We start from the raw sequence: 15,199 nt of genomic DNA on the forward strand, positions 1-15,199 counted from the left end.
AGTCCCCTCTGCACCTCTCTCGATTAAAGACAGGAACCGTCAGACTCTCACTACCATGTAGAGAGTGGCAAATATTCATATTTTCATCAGAAAGGTCGTTGTTACACTCTCAGCAAATTGAATGCCGATCAAAAAATGTAAGCTATCTGTAAATTGTACAATGCTATCAGTTGAAAGTAAAATTCTAGTAAACAAGTAGCTCAGAATACCCTAAAAAACAACTTCTAAAACTTTCAAGCATGGCAATAGCAAGCATTCGTTGCTCTGGCTCCAACTCTGTTTGAGGAATCAGCTCATCAGCATCCCTTCGTATATCAACTGCAATTTTTCTCTCTGGAACATACATACATCACCTGAGAATCATAAGGACTCTGGACTTGTAGATGGCCTAATTCTACAAGGCATTCTTGTTGGTTCTTGAAATCCACCACCAAACTTGTAACTAAAGCCATTCTTCGGTGTGATTGACATTTTCTTCAATGCACAGTCAAATTCATCAAGATCAAGTCCTTGCTCATCAAAGCTCCTAGCAACCCCATCATCCATAATATCCTCATTCTCATTAACAAAATCCTGAATCAATTCATCATCACTGCTGCCATCATCGTTGTCGTCATCATAAGCATCATCGTACGTTGGTTTTACCATTGACCAGAAGACAAACATTGGGCGGATGAAACTTCAATTTTGGAATTACGGCAGAAAGAAAAAAAAATAGCATTTTGTCAGCAAAGCAGTAAAAAGCAAGATGCACTCATGCGCTCAGTATATATTTTCATTTCAAAGAAATGCAGGAATTGTTAAGTTCACCCAACTATGAAAATACAAGATAAACCATCATTTGCTTAAGAGACTATTTGGGCACTCAAGAACAACACAAAACAAGGATGGTTTAATCACTTAAATCAAATTCATAAACTGTAGAAGATACTGATTTTGCTTTTTCCCCAAACATTCTGACATGACATACAGTGATCATTTCTAGCTCCCATATTTTCTCCCATTAACCCTTTTTCAAAAGAAATAAATAAAAGAGTAACCCCAATCAGTGAAACAGTTTTGGCTGCCCAAACTCCTTCAGAAGTCTGACATATTTGAAGCCACTGTCAGTATTCCTTTTCTCCTCTCTCTCTCTCTCTCTCTCCCGCATGCATGCAGGCCAGAAACAGAATTTTTCTTCTTATAGGATTCAAACTAAAGAAATAGAGCTGATACTAACTAATTCCCAAATGAAAGAATACAAACCTGTCACATCTTTTCAGCAAACATGGATCAAAAGGAAAGAATGTATCAAGCCTTTCCAGGCCACCAAATGCCCTTGAAAGTTCTGACTCTAACAGGCCATCAAAAACGAACGTTTTGGACACAGTAAAGAGACAAGCTGCTTTTGATTGTCGTAGAAACTCCTCTACTACAGATGGAAGGCATACCTGTTTATGATAGATTACTGGGATTAGAGTGGACAATCAAACTAATATTTGAGAGGGATTTAGCCCCGTTCATGTGACATAAAGGAATTAAAATCGGGTAACATAGACTCCTTAGAATCAATAAAAAGATTTAAGGATACCTAGAGTCCATGTCATAGCTTACCTGCTGGCTGTTATCATTATGAAATTTAGGGTCATGCAACAAAGCAATTCCTTACCTTCAAAGGATTCAATTTATGCTTTAAGATTTGCTCCATTGGCATGAGGAGCTGCATCTTCAAGCGCGGAACATCCATGAAAACTTTCATACGAAAGCAGAGAACATACATAATGGCCTGTGACATGTTAGGAAAAAATTCAGCCTAACAATAAAGCAATGCAATCCAATTTGCAAATAATACTTTAACACTTCTTCCTTTTTTTTTTTCTCAAAACAATTTTATAACTGTTGCATGTCTTCGCATCTGTTGTTTTCAGTGAAGTATGAAACTTCAAGAGTAAGAACATCAACCTGACATCCAGAATAGAAAACTCGATGTGCATTTGGATTTATATCACCATCAGGGGTTTTGCCATATTCCAAGCACCAATCCACCAACCTAAATAAAAGTAAGATACACAATATCACTGATGAACATCCAGACTTTCATGCACACCATCTAAGTTGTCAAAACAGTGCTAGAAGTCAGTTAATGAAAATGGATCACAAGGATTATGATGTACTACCTTTTTAGCATGCTAGAAATAAGAGAGGCCGACAGAAACTTTGCTCGAGATAAATAGCTAGCAAGATAAGCCACAGCACTCATCCTGCATAAAACAGAAATTCAACAAGCACAAGAAATGATGCCCCCACCCATGTTGTAAACTCTATTATATATACTTGTAACAGTTTTAACTTTTATGCAATTCCTATTCTATATTCTATCCAGCGCACAGATAAAAGGGAGGGGTAGAGGGGGACCTTTAAAGGCATAAAGATCAGCTCAATTAACTTCACCTTATTAAATTTCAATCCAAAAGCAACTGGTCATGATAAAAATACCAAACTATTTGACCTAAAGGGGAAATAAGAATGATGTACATGTGACTTTCTTTTTCTTAATTTTCAAACCAAGCAGTCGACTTAATCTAGAAAAACATGTGGAAATAGGTTTACATTTTTTAGGCAACAAGAGGACAATGTCTCATCATCATATGTATGAAAGAACACAAAAACACACCATATAATGCGCTGCTCAATGTCAATGCTTCATTTAAAATGTGCCAAAACAAGGTCCCAGATGCCCAACCCCATGTACGTAATGCAATAACACTCACTCACACACACACACGCAACTTAAAAGGAGTATATTTAAACATCAAAGGAGTATATGCCCACAACTTAAAAGGCAAAGCTAACAATCATTAACTCTTTCTGATAATGCTAAAATTACCTGATTGGCTGTGGATGTGAGTCTTGAACAAATAAATCTGCCAGCATTGTGGCAAATCTCATACCACAGTAGTCAGGATCTAGTGCACAAGCATAGAACATCACAAACTGCAAACATTAGGTAAAAAAGCACCAGATAAATTACTAGCCAAGTCATGCAGGTCTTAATGCTGGTATTAAGAAAAAAAAATTAAATAAATAAATTATGATTTTCATCAGGAATAGCAACAGAAACCTTGAGAAACAAAATAACATAAACTGCTAGATAATGACAAATAAGCATTACCTGAGTAAATTTTGACTTGTAGGCACTCATAACAGTGATCTGAAAAGACTGGAGAAGAGTTTCAAACACCTATAACAGCAATTAAACAAATTAAGACAGGAATTAGGAGAAGGTGCAGGGGGAGGGGGGAGATGAAAACATTAACATCAGAAAATACCTTAGCCAAGCGGCCAGCTCTTTCACATGATTCAAGATGTTCAAAGGTTAAAACCAGTAGGTTATCTAACAATTCAGCAATGCTGTTTCCAGCCAGACTCTTACGACTTAATCGAAACTGCAAAAAGAAATCTACATCAGTTTTACACCTTGTGCATATTAAATCATCATAAATTGGTTACTAGATGTTAAAAAATATTAACTTGAACAAGGATGTCCAATAATTAATTAACCCTACTTATTTGGCCACCTTGGGACATCACATGCACACTTCAAAGAAAAGCTTGTTGATTATACCTCTCCAGTGTCTTGCTCAGCACTTTCCTCAACTTCATCCACATCTTCTAGCTCCATCTCAAATATGCCTTTACTAAAGTCATCTTGTAAAATGGCATCCCATCCAATCTCCAGCTATAAGAAATTCCAATACGTTACATACGACATACAAAGCCAAACAAAATTTTCAAGCATAAAATTCTAAAGAAACTTCAATTTACTTACATCTAGTTCTATAAGCTGATCCACCACTGCCATAAGCATTGTGCTTCCTACAAGTTCTCCAATTTCACCACTCTCCAATTTTAACATGTTCTCCACATAAATCACAATAGCCTTCAAGGACAAGGAACAAGTTTAAGATGTAGTCATCTAACAAATTTAAATAATAAAAGGAGGCAATTTATAATAAAATTGTATAGGGAATTGCATGTAGGAACTTCACCAAACTAACCAGACATCTAGTAGTGGAACAATGGTATCTTACATATTTACCCAGCTAGGGGCTAAAATTGATTGCATAAGCAAAAACCATAAGAGCATGGACTTTTCCAGACGGTAAAGTAGAAAATTAGAACATCAAAAGATATCTGAATTCCAAATTGAAAGTGCAAAACTTACTCGGTCCTTATGATAAATTGTTGGCATTCCTTGGAGAACTATGTTCGATAATCTCAAAGGGGCGAGAGGAATATAATCAGAAATCTTTTTAAAGGCCGCATGCACCAGAGAAAGAACTTGGCCCTTCCTCTCAAGACCGCGTGGCAGTTTTAGTTTATCTAAGAAATAAGGTGGAGGGGTAAAATTGCTGACAAGCATACCCAGACATAAATCAAGATATTTTCCATTTGAAATAGCCTGCAATGGGAATGTAAATGAACATAATTTAAAAATAAAAAAGGTACAGAGGGCAATTATAAAATGAGGCTAGGGGATGTAAGTTGCACATACGAGGGATACAATGAGTTCGGCAAGTGCATCTGCAACATGAGGCCCATAGTTCCACATGCTCATACTAAAAATCTGGAAAAATTGCCTAGGAACAAGTAAGTTGAGGGAACACAAGAAGGTAAGCTGAAAAAGAAAATGAATGAAGACAACTTACAGCAGAAAGAAGGGAGTCATGAAGAGTAGTGTCTATACATGATACTGCACCACCTAGTGCCTTTAAAGTAGTCTGTGATGCAGAATTCACAAATGGGAAGAGGGAATTCAGCTTATATTTTTTAAAAAAAGAAAAAAGAAAGTGGGGGAGCATTAAGGAAATGGGACACAAGGGTGTTTGGTAATTAAACGAAAGAAAGATACCTCAAGTAAGGCGACCTCATCAGGAGCAAGACGCTTGGAATGGTGCATGACCGCAACAAGCTGGTTATAACTGTTGCTATCACCCTGAAAAAGAATTCAACTGATAAGTTCTAACATTAATTGGCACGGAATGACTAATACAATAACAATAGATTAAATAGGAAGAGTTTGTGCGCAGTGTGCTTACAGATAGGACAGAGGTGAGAGCATCCTTCACATGAGAAACTATTTCAGAATCGGTGAAATTGACGAAGTTGTCTTCCTCCATCTCCGGATATTTTGGCAATTCCAGTCCCATGCTTTTTATTTCTACCTGAAACTGCACCAAAAACTTTTTCAAATTTCCAACATGATTTTTCTTTTTCTCTTTTCTGATTGCACAAACAAACGCAAGACAAATCAGATACCAGCAAATTAAGGATAAGCTGCCTGCCTTCTCGTCTATTTACCAGAGACGAAGGCAGGGATAGATAGAAGGATAGAGACAGAGAAAGAGATAAGTCCTTTCTTTTCTTCTTCTTGCTGTGGCAGCAGTTGTAACTTGTAAGAGAGTCGGCGAACGAGGGCTCCTTCGTCCAGCAGCCGAAACCCTCGCTAGTCAGCTCCGCTATTTAACTCATTCGTTCTACCTTTTTTATTTTTTGACCAAAAGTTGGAGGTGATATTAAAGGTTAACCCCTATTTTATTATACATATTACGATATATTTAATAAATTCTTCATTAATTATTAATTATCTAATCTAATCATATTTATAAAATTTAAAAAAAATTATGCTAAAGCCAAAAACTTTTAATCTTTGAAGAAAAATAAAGAAAATAATCATTTTTTAAATCACAATTAATTATATTTTTAACTTAATGATGTGGTCATTATGGCTAGTAATTTTCAATTACAATATTTAATATCTTTTTTCTACAAAACTCACGATAATCACATTCTAATTTCAAAATTTTATAATTTTATTAAATAAAGACGTTGTCAATAATATACAAATTATGATAATAATTATATCAAAAGTATAGATACATATACGAATGATAATTTAGTTCACCAAATATGTTGATCCTTTTAAGTCTGTATATTGAACTTGTTGATAATAATTTAGCGCAAGCTTTATAACGTATTAGCTTTTTTTTTTTTTGGGGTGGGGGGGCGGGCGGCGGCGGGGCGGGCTGGGAATAACTTATTAGCTATTGAAAAAGAAATTTTGGTAAAAGGAGTATTAGGCCTTCAGTAGGTGCCAGCATATTGGGCCTAGAAGAGGGCTGTGGGCATATATAGGGTACCTCCACGGTCCACAGACGCAGCCCAAACCATGAGCTTATAATTTGAAATCCAGTAGCCAGTACCCAGTAGGAGAGCAGATATATATTTGGATGAATAAATTGTGATCTCAAATGATAAATAAAGCAAATGGAAGTTTGTCAAATCTATATTGGATTTGTTTTCTTAATCATTATGTTGTCATCAGATTTAGTGTAAATTGTGTAATTAAATATAATACTTATGAGTTAATATATATGTATAAATAGGCAGAATGTATTTGTATATAGTAATCCAAAAGTCACCATATTTGTTAAATAGTAGTAGTAGTAGTAGTATAATATTGTTTCTAAATAAAGCAAAAACGATGAGGAGGAAGGTGATACTGGTGGTGGTGCGGGAATGGGAAGATCGATGCATGGGCTTTGGGCAGAAAGAAACTTGGGGGCAAGGGCAGCCAGAAAATGAAATTAATTGTTTTTGGAAGAACAAAGGCCGAGAAGAGAGAGACTCAGGGTGGCGTGGCAGTTTGGCGAGAGATATGTATAGAGCAGAGCACGTGAGTGAGGCTGAAGCCGTGCCTCGTGACTGAAGGTTGGAGAATGGATTCTGGAAGGATGGAGATGATTTAATGTTTTATTTTCTTTATTTATTTTTAATAATAGGCCTTTATCTTATCTATCTCCAATAATAAGGCAATACCATCCATGAGATGTGAATTTTTTTTAGAAAAAAAAATGCAAGGCGAAAGAAGCCCAAGGCCAAAAGCTTCCCTCAGACCTCCCATCAGAAAACGGTTATGGCGTGACTACCCATTTGCCAGCTGGAGACAGTTGGGCGGACATTTTTGGACATCAGCTCAACACGTGTCCCCTCCATCTTAGACATTGCATTAACTCTCCTTCTCTCTGTCACAAATATTATGCAAATGACGCCTATGCCCATCGTATGTTAACGAGTTACTTATTCCTAGCCATTTATGTTCACTTTTCCTTATTCTTGTGGTGTAAATATAAAATATTAATAATTATATGAATGAATATAAACATACGAGTATGATAGGGATTTAGATATATAGACTGATATGTTTGCTAAATGTATTACACAACACACGATACGAGTAATATATTTATTAAATAAATAATTTTATATAAAATAACATAATTCACAATCTATTTAAATATAATTAACTTGTTTAAATGTGGATTAAACAAGTTCATAAACATGTTACATAGATGGATTAAATAACTTGACTAACTAAACAGCTTAGGTGAGTATAACATATTTAAAATATGTAACTATTCATTTATATATCATGTTTTAAACGCGTCGATATAATTAATATACTAAATACGAAAACTTTAAACTCCACGTCCATAATCCACTAAATTCTATATCATTTTTATCTTGTGTTAAAAACTGTTAAGGTCTATAATTACTACATCCACTTAGTAGCAAATATCATTATGACATAACATACTAATACTTCCATGATCATCGGACATGACATACTAATACTATACTAGTAAGTAAGCAATAGCATATTGTTACTGCATTTTGCTTTGCTTCTCAATAGTCAATAAGTTCCCATGAGATGATGTGTCAGTTGAGTTGTTATTAGTCTCTTAGACATTAGCAATATTGATATATCCCTCCAGCAGGCAGCAATTGCATTGCTGTTGCAAATAAAGACACAGCATTGACAAATAGAAATCAAAGTAGCTGCTATGGATAACCGATGAGTCATAATCCAGTTAACGCCTATAATAATTTTTGTATCAAAATTTTCTTGTCAATCACGTTGTCAAATATCTTCATTTTAGTTTAGTTTACCACTAGCTATTTACTACAACTACTTATCATTCCATCCATTATTTATAGGATTAGCGATGGTGGCAAGAAGAGTAAAACTTTTGCCTCATTTTGTTGGTAAAATAACTGCTCCCACCTGAGGCCTGAGAGGCTAGGCACTACTCCTAAATGCCGGTAGTAATTCTTTCTTTCATCATTAAAATAAATACTAGTCCTACTTTTGCTTACCAATGATAACAATAATAATAGAGTAATATAAAAATCAGATTCCGCCCAGGGAGAAGAAGAAGCAGCAGCAGCATGGAAACAGCTGGATTTCTTAGATGCCACAACAGACTCTGGATTTGTCACTTGCCTCTCCCAATTACATAAACAAAGAAACTGCTGGCGCTGCCCTCTCTGCCCCTCTTTTCCCTAGCTTCTAAGTCCTCAACCCTGGCTCCGCTTACTTGTATTCTTATTTTATTATTAAAATTCCACTACCACTGATAAAAAGGTCCTTTTAACTTCCCTCTTTCAAAGTTATTATTAGTCCTGGTGTTCAATTTCTCTTTTTGGGATAGGGGGAAGGAGCGAAGGGATCTGAATTTGTCTAAATAAAGCATATTACTAGTAGTAATTTGGTCGTTTTGATTGTGACTATTACAAGAGTTTCTTTATTTTTCTGGTCATACTGGCGTACCATCTTATCTTGATTAATCCAGTCAGATTTAAGTAGTAGCATTAGTAGAAGAAACAACTAGTATGATCCATGGTTTGTAATTGTATTGTGTGGCGTTGTCTAAATTCTTCTTCTACTAATAGAAATAGAATAGCAAATTGTTGCATAGGCCAGAATTGAGAATCCAGATTCAGTTTGTTCCTCTTGGTTTTGTGTTCTTGTGTTGTATGTAGGATGATCTCAATCTGGGTTTCTTTTCCCTTAACTGTTTAGTGCTATATCAAAGCAAACAGAATCAGAATCAGAATTAATTGTCTCTCTTCTCCTGAATTGGTGAAATCTGTCCTCCCCCCCCCCCCCCCCCCCCCCCCCCCCCCACCTCAATTCAGGAATTTCCTCTGTACAACAATCAACAAACACTGACAACATGGTTGAATCCTGCGTCGTGCACTCCACAGACGAAGCGGTGGAGGAGATCATGAGAATTCACAGATCTCTGCCGCCACGCCCTGGAATCGACGAGGTTGAAGCTGCCAGGGCTCTGATCCGAAATGTGGAAAAGGAGGACCAAGCCAGACTAGATGGCATTGGTCGGCAGAGCAAGAGTCCTGATGTCCCCGAGGAGCTCTTCGTTCTGCTCCTTGAGATGCAAAAGAACTTGGTTTATTTCCAGAGCAAGGAGCAGAAGAGGGAGGCCATGAAATTGCTGGATCTCGAGAGCATCCATGCTCTGTTCGATGAATTTATTCAGAGGGCATCCAACTGTCTTTCCTCTTCTTCCTTTAAATCTCATGATAAGCCCGCGCACTCAAACGGCTTGCTCCAGAGCAGCGCTCCTCCGCCTTCCAACAACTCATTCGCTGCTGCCACATCATCCTCCACCTCCACCAAAACCAGGGAGCCTTCCTCAGAACTAGTACTGTTCACCAGAGATGACAGTTATGTTAAGAAGGCCAAGTCTTCCTTCTACGCTAATGCTACTGATGGATTTGGTATTTCTATTTCATCCACACCTCACATATTGGATTCTACTCTTAAAGTCGGGGGCACCACTGCTGCAGGTTAGCTTCTACTTTTTGTGTCCATCGGGCTCTACCTAAAAGCCTCAATTCCCCTAATTATGGATATTATCAACTGTTAAATTGTTAATACATGTTTCTCACACCCTCTTGTTTGTTTTTAAGATTTAGACTGATTGGTTATCAATTGCTTCTTCAGGTCAAGATGGTGATAAGTTGAGTTTGATTAAGCTAGCTAGTTTAATTGAAGTCTCTTCAAAGAAAGGCACTCGAGATCTCAACCTCCAAGCCAAGTTGATGGATCAAATTGACTGGCTTCCTGACTCAATAGGAAAGTTGTCCAGTTTGATTACACTTGATTTGTCTGACAATCATATTGTGGCTTTGCCTGATACTATTGGCGGCCTTTCATCCTTGAAGAGACTTGATTTGCATTCAAATAGGATTGCTCAACTCCCAGATTCCATTGGAGATCTCCTCAGCTTGGTCTTTCTAGATCTCAGTGCTAACCAGTTGTCGTCTCTGCCTGCTACCTTCGGGAGATTGGTACGCCTCGAGGAGCTTGATTTAAGCTCCAATCACCTTCCTTCGCTCTCTGACTCCATAGGCTCACTCATTAGCCTCAAGAAATTGAATTTGGAGACAAATGACATTGAAGAAATTCCACATACAATTGGTCACTGCTCTTCACTTAAAGAGCTTCGTGCAGATTATAACCGGCTTAAAGCCCTTCCAGAAGCGGTTGGGAAGATAGAAACCTTAGAGGTTTTATCCGTGCGCTACAATAACATCAAACAATTGCCTACAACCATGTCATCTCTGGCAAACCTGAAGGAACTTGATGTTAGTTTCAATGAGCTTGAGACGGTGCCTGAGAGCTTATGTTTTGCCACCACACTGGTCAAGATGAACATAGGTAACAATTTTGCTGATCTGCAATCCCTACCAAGGTCCATTGGGAACCTTGAGATGCTTGAAGAGCTTGACATCAGCAATAACCAGATCCGAGTTCTGCCAGACTCTTTCAGAATGCTAACACGCCTTCAAGTTCTACGTGTGGAACAAAATCCTCTGGAAGTGCCTCCTAGACACATTGCTGAACAAGGTGCACAGGTAAATATTTCTCTTGCTTTTGGTAACGCACAAGCCTTTCTTTGAAAAAAGGTAATAACAAAAATATCCCATGACTAAAGCTGTTTCTTGGATTCCTCAGGCTGTTGTCCAGTACATAGCTGATCTTGTTGAGAAAAGGGATGTTAAATCACAACCAATGAAGCAAAAGAAGAGTTGGGCTCAAATATGCTTCTTCTCCAGGTCTAACAAAAGGAAGCGCAATGGAATGGACTACGTGAAAGCCTGATTTACAGCACTTTTATGCTTGGTAAGTTGTCAGGAGAAAGCGTCTGATCCTTTTGTTGTTAAGCTGTTGAGTTGTCCTTGTGTCCAACCCAGACGAACATCATGAAGGAACACCTAATTGTGGTGGCAAAATCTTCATTGCTTCCTCAGGAAGCAAATAGCTGATTGACACTCATAGCTGCTCTTGCTTTTGTTTTTCATCTTACAGGGCTTTTTAGCAGTTAGTGGATCGGATGAAAACAGTTAGGACGATGCAACCAGTCTTAGGCATCGCCTAGTGGATCATAGATCATGGCTCCGACTTTTCTTCTCAAACTTGTGGATTTCCCCTTTTTTTCCCCATCATTTATAATTGTTTTTTTCACCCCGATTTTACTCCCACGATATTTCTGTTGTTCATGCAATACATTGAGGTGTATAATTCAGCCGGCAAATAGGGGGAAAGCAAAATGTTGTAATCTGTATTTTTATTGTAAAATGAAGTTTTGAGTGCCATTTTCACAATTCCTAATAGCAATTGGTTCTTTGAATACAAGATCATCTTAAAAGTTTCTATGGTGATGCATGATTGCTTTAGTTACTCAAGTTTCTGCGGCTGTGTTGATATAAGATTCTTTATGTAGGCTTATGTCTATGATACTGTCATTGGTTTAACCAAAAACTAGTTGTTTTTCGTATGTGATAGTCATTATTTCTGTAGTCACCATATTTTACACTTAATGTTCTAGGCCGTCATAAGATTTTGTTCCCCGTAGTCCATGGTTGATAAGGTGATTTGACTTGGAGGGTGCAGTCCGCAAATGCATGCATGGAAGTACAATAGAAGATGAGTTTTCCTGAGGATGGTATTGGTCTGCACTCTGTTGTGAGTCTTTGACTCATCTCGACTATTGGTTTCGGCCCGCCGCAACAGATTCAGGTGGTTAAGCTGTAGTGGTAGCACGCGCAATCTCTGACAATTTGTAATCCAAATTCAATTGATCACTTTATATTTTGGTTGTTTTAAACAAATTCATTGGCTCAGCCCTGCCCCTGGCACGGTTGCTTGAAATAAGTTGATATCCGCTTATCCCTTTGTTAATCGAACCGAGAATCATGCAGTCTTTCCTATTGATAATCCACATTTCAAGCCAGGAATGGGTTGGCTAAGCTGCAGATGCTCTAGGCCGCCAAACTCAGATATATTTGCTCAAATTCACTTGAAAATTTGAGATTTCCTATTTGATACTATACTGCAACACAAAAATAAAAATACATACTGTGAAAACCAGAGGTTCAACTCAAACCTTTCTACACCATTGGAACTAAGCTCCAGTAGCCGGTAGTTGAGAACGATAGAACGTAAGGGATGATACTTGGGTGCGAATGAAATTCCAAAGAAATGGGAGCCACAGCACCTGTCTTGAATTGCAATGACAGTTTGGATGCTGGGTATGGGGTCCAAGGCCAACCCAAATGTTCCAAACTAAAACCTCAATCAGAACATGCTATGTTCTCTACGACATAAATGCAAATGCCACCAAAGAAATTCAAACAAAAGTTGAAATGCAATTTGATACTGCTTGTAAGTTCACAAGAAAGCAGCAATTCCTGGTCCTGGTCAGGAAATTCTACAGCAAATGTTACCAATCGGCCCAACAACCTTAATGGCCGCATGCTTGGTTTTCCACAGCTAATGGAATGTGTAGTTAATACAAGTGCTAGTAATTTTTTACAACTAAAACAACAGCGTCAGTGTCAGTGTCAGTGTCAATGTAGGTGTGGACTGTGGAGGATAAATTTTGACCCATATTTTTTCTTTTCTTTGACTCTTGGGTGCCAAGAAACGGGCCCATAGCTGTGTATATTTTAAAGGCCAACAGCCCAAATGAATTGTGTAATTCTTATTTTATACCAGGTTCTATTAGCTATAGGGAACTAAAGCCGCCCGCTACAATCCGGCTGTAGCTCGTTAGCTACTCTTTTCTTCCAAAAGAACCAAAACCCTAAGCATCAAGTTAAAACTCTAATTGGGTTGTGGTATCCTATCCTCATTCAAAGCAGCTTAAGGTACTTTTCTTTTTAAGATCATATCAACTGGTTATCACGGTGTTCTTGGAGTGTAGATTATTTATTCTCTCTTTTTGTCTTGGTTTCAGCTCATCAATTTTTTGTTTTGATCATGGCTACCAGTGAGTCCCTGCCCAATCCTTACCCCTCTCTCTCTGTTTTTGTTTTTGTTTCTTTTGGTTAATAACACCTTGTTAACTGTTTAGCCATTCGGTTCTTATGCAGGACTTATGTTCGAGAACTCATGCGAAGTTGGGGTTTTTTCAAAGTTGACTAATGCTTACTGCTTGGTTGCAATTGGAGGATCAGAGAGCTTCTATAGGTTTGGTTTGTCTCATTATTCTTGTTACTTGTAACTCAACTTGGACAGTCAGTCTTTCTGACTTTTGCATGCTCCAGCACATTCGAGGCCGAGTTAGCAGATGTCATTCCAGTGGTTAAAACATCTATTGCCGGCACTAGGATTATCGGCCGTCTTTGCGCAGGTCAGCTTCTTCCATATCTCTATCTATTTCCGTTATTATTCTTTCCCTTAAGTTAGCTTCTAACTGTTAATCTTTGCCTTCATGTCAGGGAACAAAAATGGTCTTCTCTTGCCGCACACCACTACTGACCAAGGTCATTCCCCAACTTCAACAAATCTATTTCATTGACATTTTACTCATTTCTCTATATTCCATCCATGAATCTTCTTCACTTGTATGCTATTTTCTCAAATGATCCTCTTTCTGATTGTTTTGCCTGTCCTATAAAAGAACTTCAACACTTGAGAAACAGCCTACCTGATCAGGTTGTTGTTCAGCGTGTTGACGAGAGGCTATCAGCCTTGGGGAATTGCATAGCATGCAATGATCATGTTGCTCTTACACACACTGATCTTGACCGGGTAATTTGCGTTGCTTGTATTGAATTAATGTTTCCTCTATTTGTTGTGTATATCTGTAACTTATCTTTGATATGTTAGTTGTTTAGCAAAATGGATTCCGTAGTTGCATTCTGCTATAAATGCTTGATTTCTCGTTTTTGAAGTTTCTGCCAGTATATACATACATCAGTTTTACATGTTATCACGACAAACACTATTGAACGTTTGAGCATCTCTATGCCCTATCTTCTCCTACAGGGACACTTTTCCCCATACTATCTGTTTCTAGTATGTTTATCTTAAATTTGACTGTACTCCATGCTGGAAGCTTATAATGAACTTGTTCATAGCGAATCATATGTATGAAATCTTGAATAGATCCATTTGCTAGACTGACTACCAAATTAGAAGGTCATCGTGGCTATGGCTCTTATTATGTGAGAAATTATAGTGTTTCTGGATGTAATAATACTTCTGTGTTGTATCGATCAGGAGACAGAGGAGTTGATTGCAGATGTTCTGGGAGTGGAAGTCTTTAGGCAGACAATTGCTGGCAATATTCTTGTGGGCAGCTACTGTGCTATCTCTAATAGAGGTGGCTTGGTAAGATTAAAAGGATAGCTTTGTTACTTGTAGTAGTTCTTCCATTTTTTTGGTTTGAATTGGTAACCTTTTGCTTTGTTTGTGCAGGTCCACCCCCATACGTCCATTGAAGATTTGGATGAACTCTCGACTCTCCTTCAGGTACCTTTGGTGGCAGGGACTATTAACCGTGGTAGTGAAGTGATAGCTGCTGGTATGGTAGTGAATGATTGGACAGCATTTTGTGGGGCAGATACCACTGCAACTGAACTCTCTGTCATTGAGAGTGTTTTCAAGTTGAGGGAGGCCCAACCTACTGCCATTGTGGATGAGATGAGAAAATCTTTAATTGACAGCTATGTCTAAGTTTTCAATGTTACTACTGCTATTAGAACACTGGAGCACTAGCTCTGCTAATGTTTGCGCATATGTTTAGCCGATCGGTATTTGTATCACTGTTCTCATTGTATCACTTTGAATAAGCATATATCTTTAAAGTAGTCCTTTTCTTTTACTCTTTTATCCAATTGGATTTGAACCTGGGTTCCATGACTGGATTTGTTGTAAGCATTTCACTAAAAGGAGAATGTATCTTTTAAAGCTGTTCAGTCTTGTCTGATAGGAGTTAAACCTGATGGAAGGAACCCATAGTTAGCATTTCATAGAAATATATACCAAACTTGTCAAACCTCAATT

At 37.8% G+C, this 15,199-nt stretch overlaps 3 protein-coding genes across 8 annotated transcripts; 2 read left to right on the forward strand and 1 right to left on the reverse strand.

Annotated features, from left to right (window-relative positions):
* Positions 1-58: 58 nt before the first annotated feature.
* Positions 59-5,536, reverse strand: LOC18610618 (RNA polymerase I specific transcription initiation factor RRN3 protein). Of its 4 annotated transcripts, none has more exons than XM_018113964.2 (16): positions 5,341-5,536; positions 5,079-5,210; positions 4,892-4,975; positions 4,689-4,760; positions 4,535-4,606; positions 4,205-4,441; positions 3,809-3,919; positions 3,605-3,718; positions 3,309-3,425; positions 3,152-3,220; positions 2,867-2,973; positions 2,157-2,240; positions 1,942-2,029; positions 1,649-1,765; positions 1,246-1,430; positions 59-679 (listed from the first exon to the last, which is right to left on the reverse strand). In XM_018113964.2, the coding sequence occupies exons 2-16, from the start codon at positions 5,187-5,189 to the stop codon at positions 361-363; spliced, it is 1,887 nt and encodes a 628-aa protein (XP_017969453.2). In that variant the 5' UTR covers positions 5,190-5,210; positions 5,341-5,536; the 3' UTR covers positions 59-360. The 4 variants fall into 4 exon arrangements, with proteins under 4 accessions (XP_017969453.2, XP_088661298.1, XP_007046444.3 ...); XM_088805172.1 differs by having other exon boundaries at positions 5,325-5,536; XM_007046382.3 differs by having other exon boundaries at positions 5,299-5,536.
* Positions 5,537-8,034: 2,498 nt separating this feature from the next.
* LOC18610619 (plant intracellular Ras-group-related LRR protein 4) lies at positions 8,035-11,547 on the forward strand. Of its 3 annotated transcripts, none has more exons than XM_007046384.3 (5): positions 8,035-8,142; positions 8,235-9,690; positions 9,848-10,761; positions 10,862-11,029; positions 11,216-11,547. In XM_007046384.3, exons 2-4 carry the CDS (start codon positions 9,057-9,059, stop codon positions 11,006-11,008), a joined length of 1,695 nt encoding a protein of 564 aa, XP_007046446.3. In that variant the 5' UTR covers positions 8,035-8,142; positions 8,235-9,056; the 3' UTR covers positions 11,009-11,029; positions 11,216-11,547. The 3 variants fall into 3 exon arrangements, with proteins under 3 accessions (XP_007046446.3, XP_088659078.1, XP_088659077.1); XM_088802952.1 differs by lacking the exon at positions 8,035-8,142 and having other exon boundaries at positions 8,185-8,464; positions 9,019-9,690; XM_088802951.1 differs by lacking the exon at positions 8,035-8,142 and having other exon boundaries at positions 8,185-9,690.
* A 1,334-nt stretch (positions 11,548-12,881) lies between these two features.
* Positions 12,882-15,017, forward strand: LOC18610620 (eukaryotic translation initiation factor 6-2). The gene is made up of 8 exons (XM_007046385.3): positions 12,882-13,056; positions 13,146-13,178; positions 13,282-13,378; positions 13,456-13,541; positions 13,630-13,674; positions 13,812-13,942; positions 14,414-14,524; positions 14,612-15,017. Exons 2-8 carry the CDS (start codon positions 13,169-13,171, stop codon positions 14,867-14,869), a joined length of 738 nt encoding a protein of 245 aa, XP_007046447.1. The 5' UTR covers positions 12,882-13,056; positions 13,146-13,168; the 3' UTR covers positions 14,870-15,017.
* The last annotated feature ends 182 nt before the right edge of the window (positions 15,018-15,199 follow it).

The sequence above is a fragment of the Theobroma cacao genome, chromosome 1, assembly GCF_053813885.1.
Source record: "Theobroma cacao isolate CCN51 chromosome 1, ASM5381388v1, whole genome shotgun sequence".
NCBI lineage: Eukaryota > Viridiplantae > Streptophyta > Magnoliopsida > Malvales > Malvaceae > Theobroma > Theobroma cacao.

What these genes read in the sequence shown, in the direction of transcription:
- LOC18610620 (XM_007046385.3), top strand. An exon ending in CACACACTGATCTTGACCGG is followed by an intron (nt 13,943 to 14,413) that starts GTAATTTGCGTT and finishes TGTATCGATCAG; the next exon opens with GAGACAGAGGAGTTGATTGC. An exon ending in TCTCTAATAGAGGTGGCTTG is followed by an intron (nt 14,525 to 14,611) that starts GTAAGATTAAAA and finishes TTGTTTGTGCAG; the next exon opens with GTCCACCCCCATACGTCCAT.
- LOC18610619 (XM_007046384.3), top strand. Translation starts at nt 9,057, where the DNA reads ATGGTTGAATCCTGCGTCGTGCACTCCACAGACGAAGCGGTGGAGGAG. An exon ending in CGGGGGCACCACTGCTGCAG is followed by an intron (nt 9,691 to 9,847) that starts GTTAGCTTCTAC and finishes TTGCTTCTTCAG; the next exon opens with GTCAAGATGGTGATAAGTTG. An exon ending in TTGCTGAACAAGGTGCACAG is followed by an intron (nt 10,762 to 10,861) that starts GTAAATATTTCT and finishes TGGATTCCTCAG; the next exon opens with GCTGTTGTCCAGTACATAGC.
- LOC18610618 (XM_018113964.2), bottom strand. Translation starts at nt 5,189, where the DNA reads ATGGGACTGGAATTGCCAAAATATCCGGAGATGGAGGAAGACAACTTC. An exon ending in ATGACTCCCTTCTTTCTGCT is followed by an intron (nt 4,607 to 4,688) that starts GTAAGTTGTCTT and finishes CAATTTTTCCAG; the next exon opens with ATTTTTAGTATGAGCATGTG. An exon ending in ATTTCTAGCATGCTAAAAAG is followed by an intron (nt 2,030 to 2,156) that starts GTAGTACATCAT and finishes ACTTTTATTTAG; the next exon opens with GTTGGTGGATTGGTGCTTGG.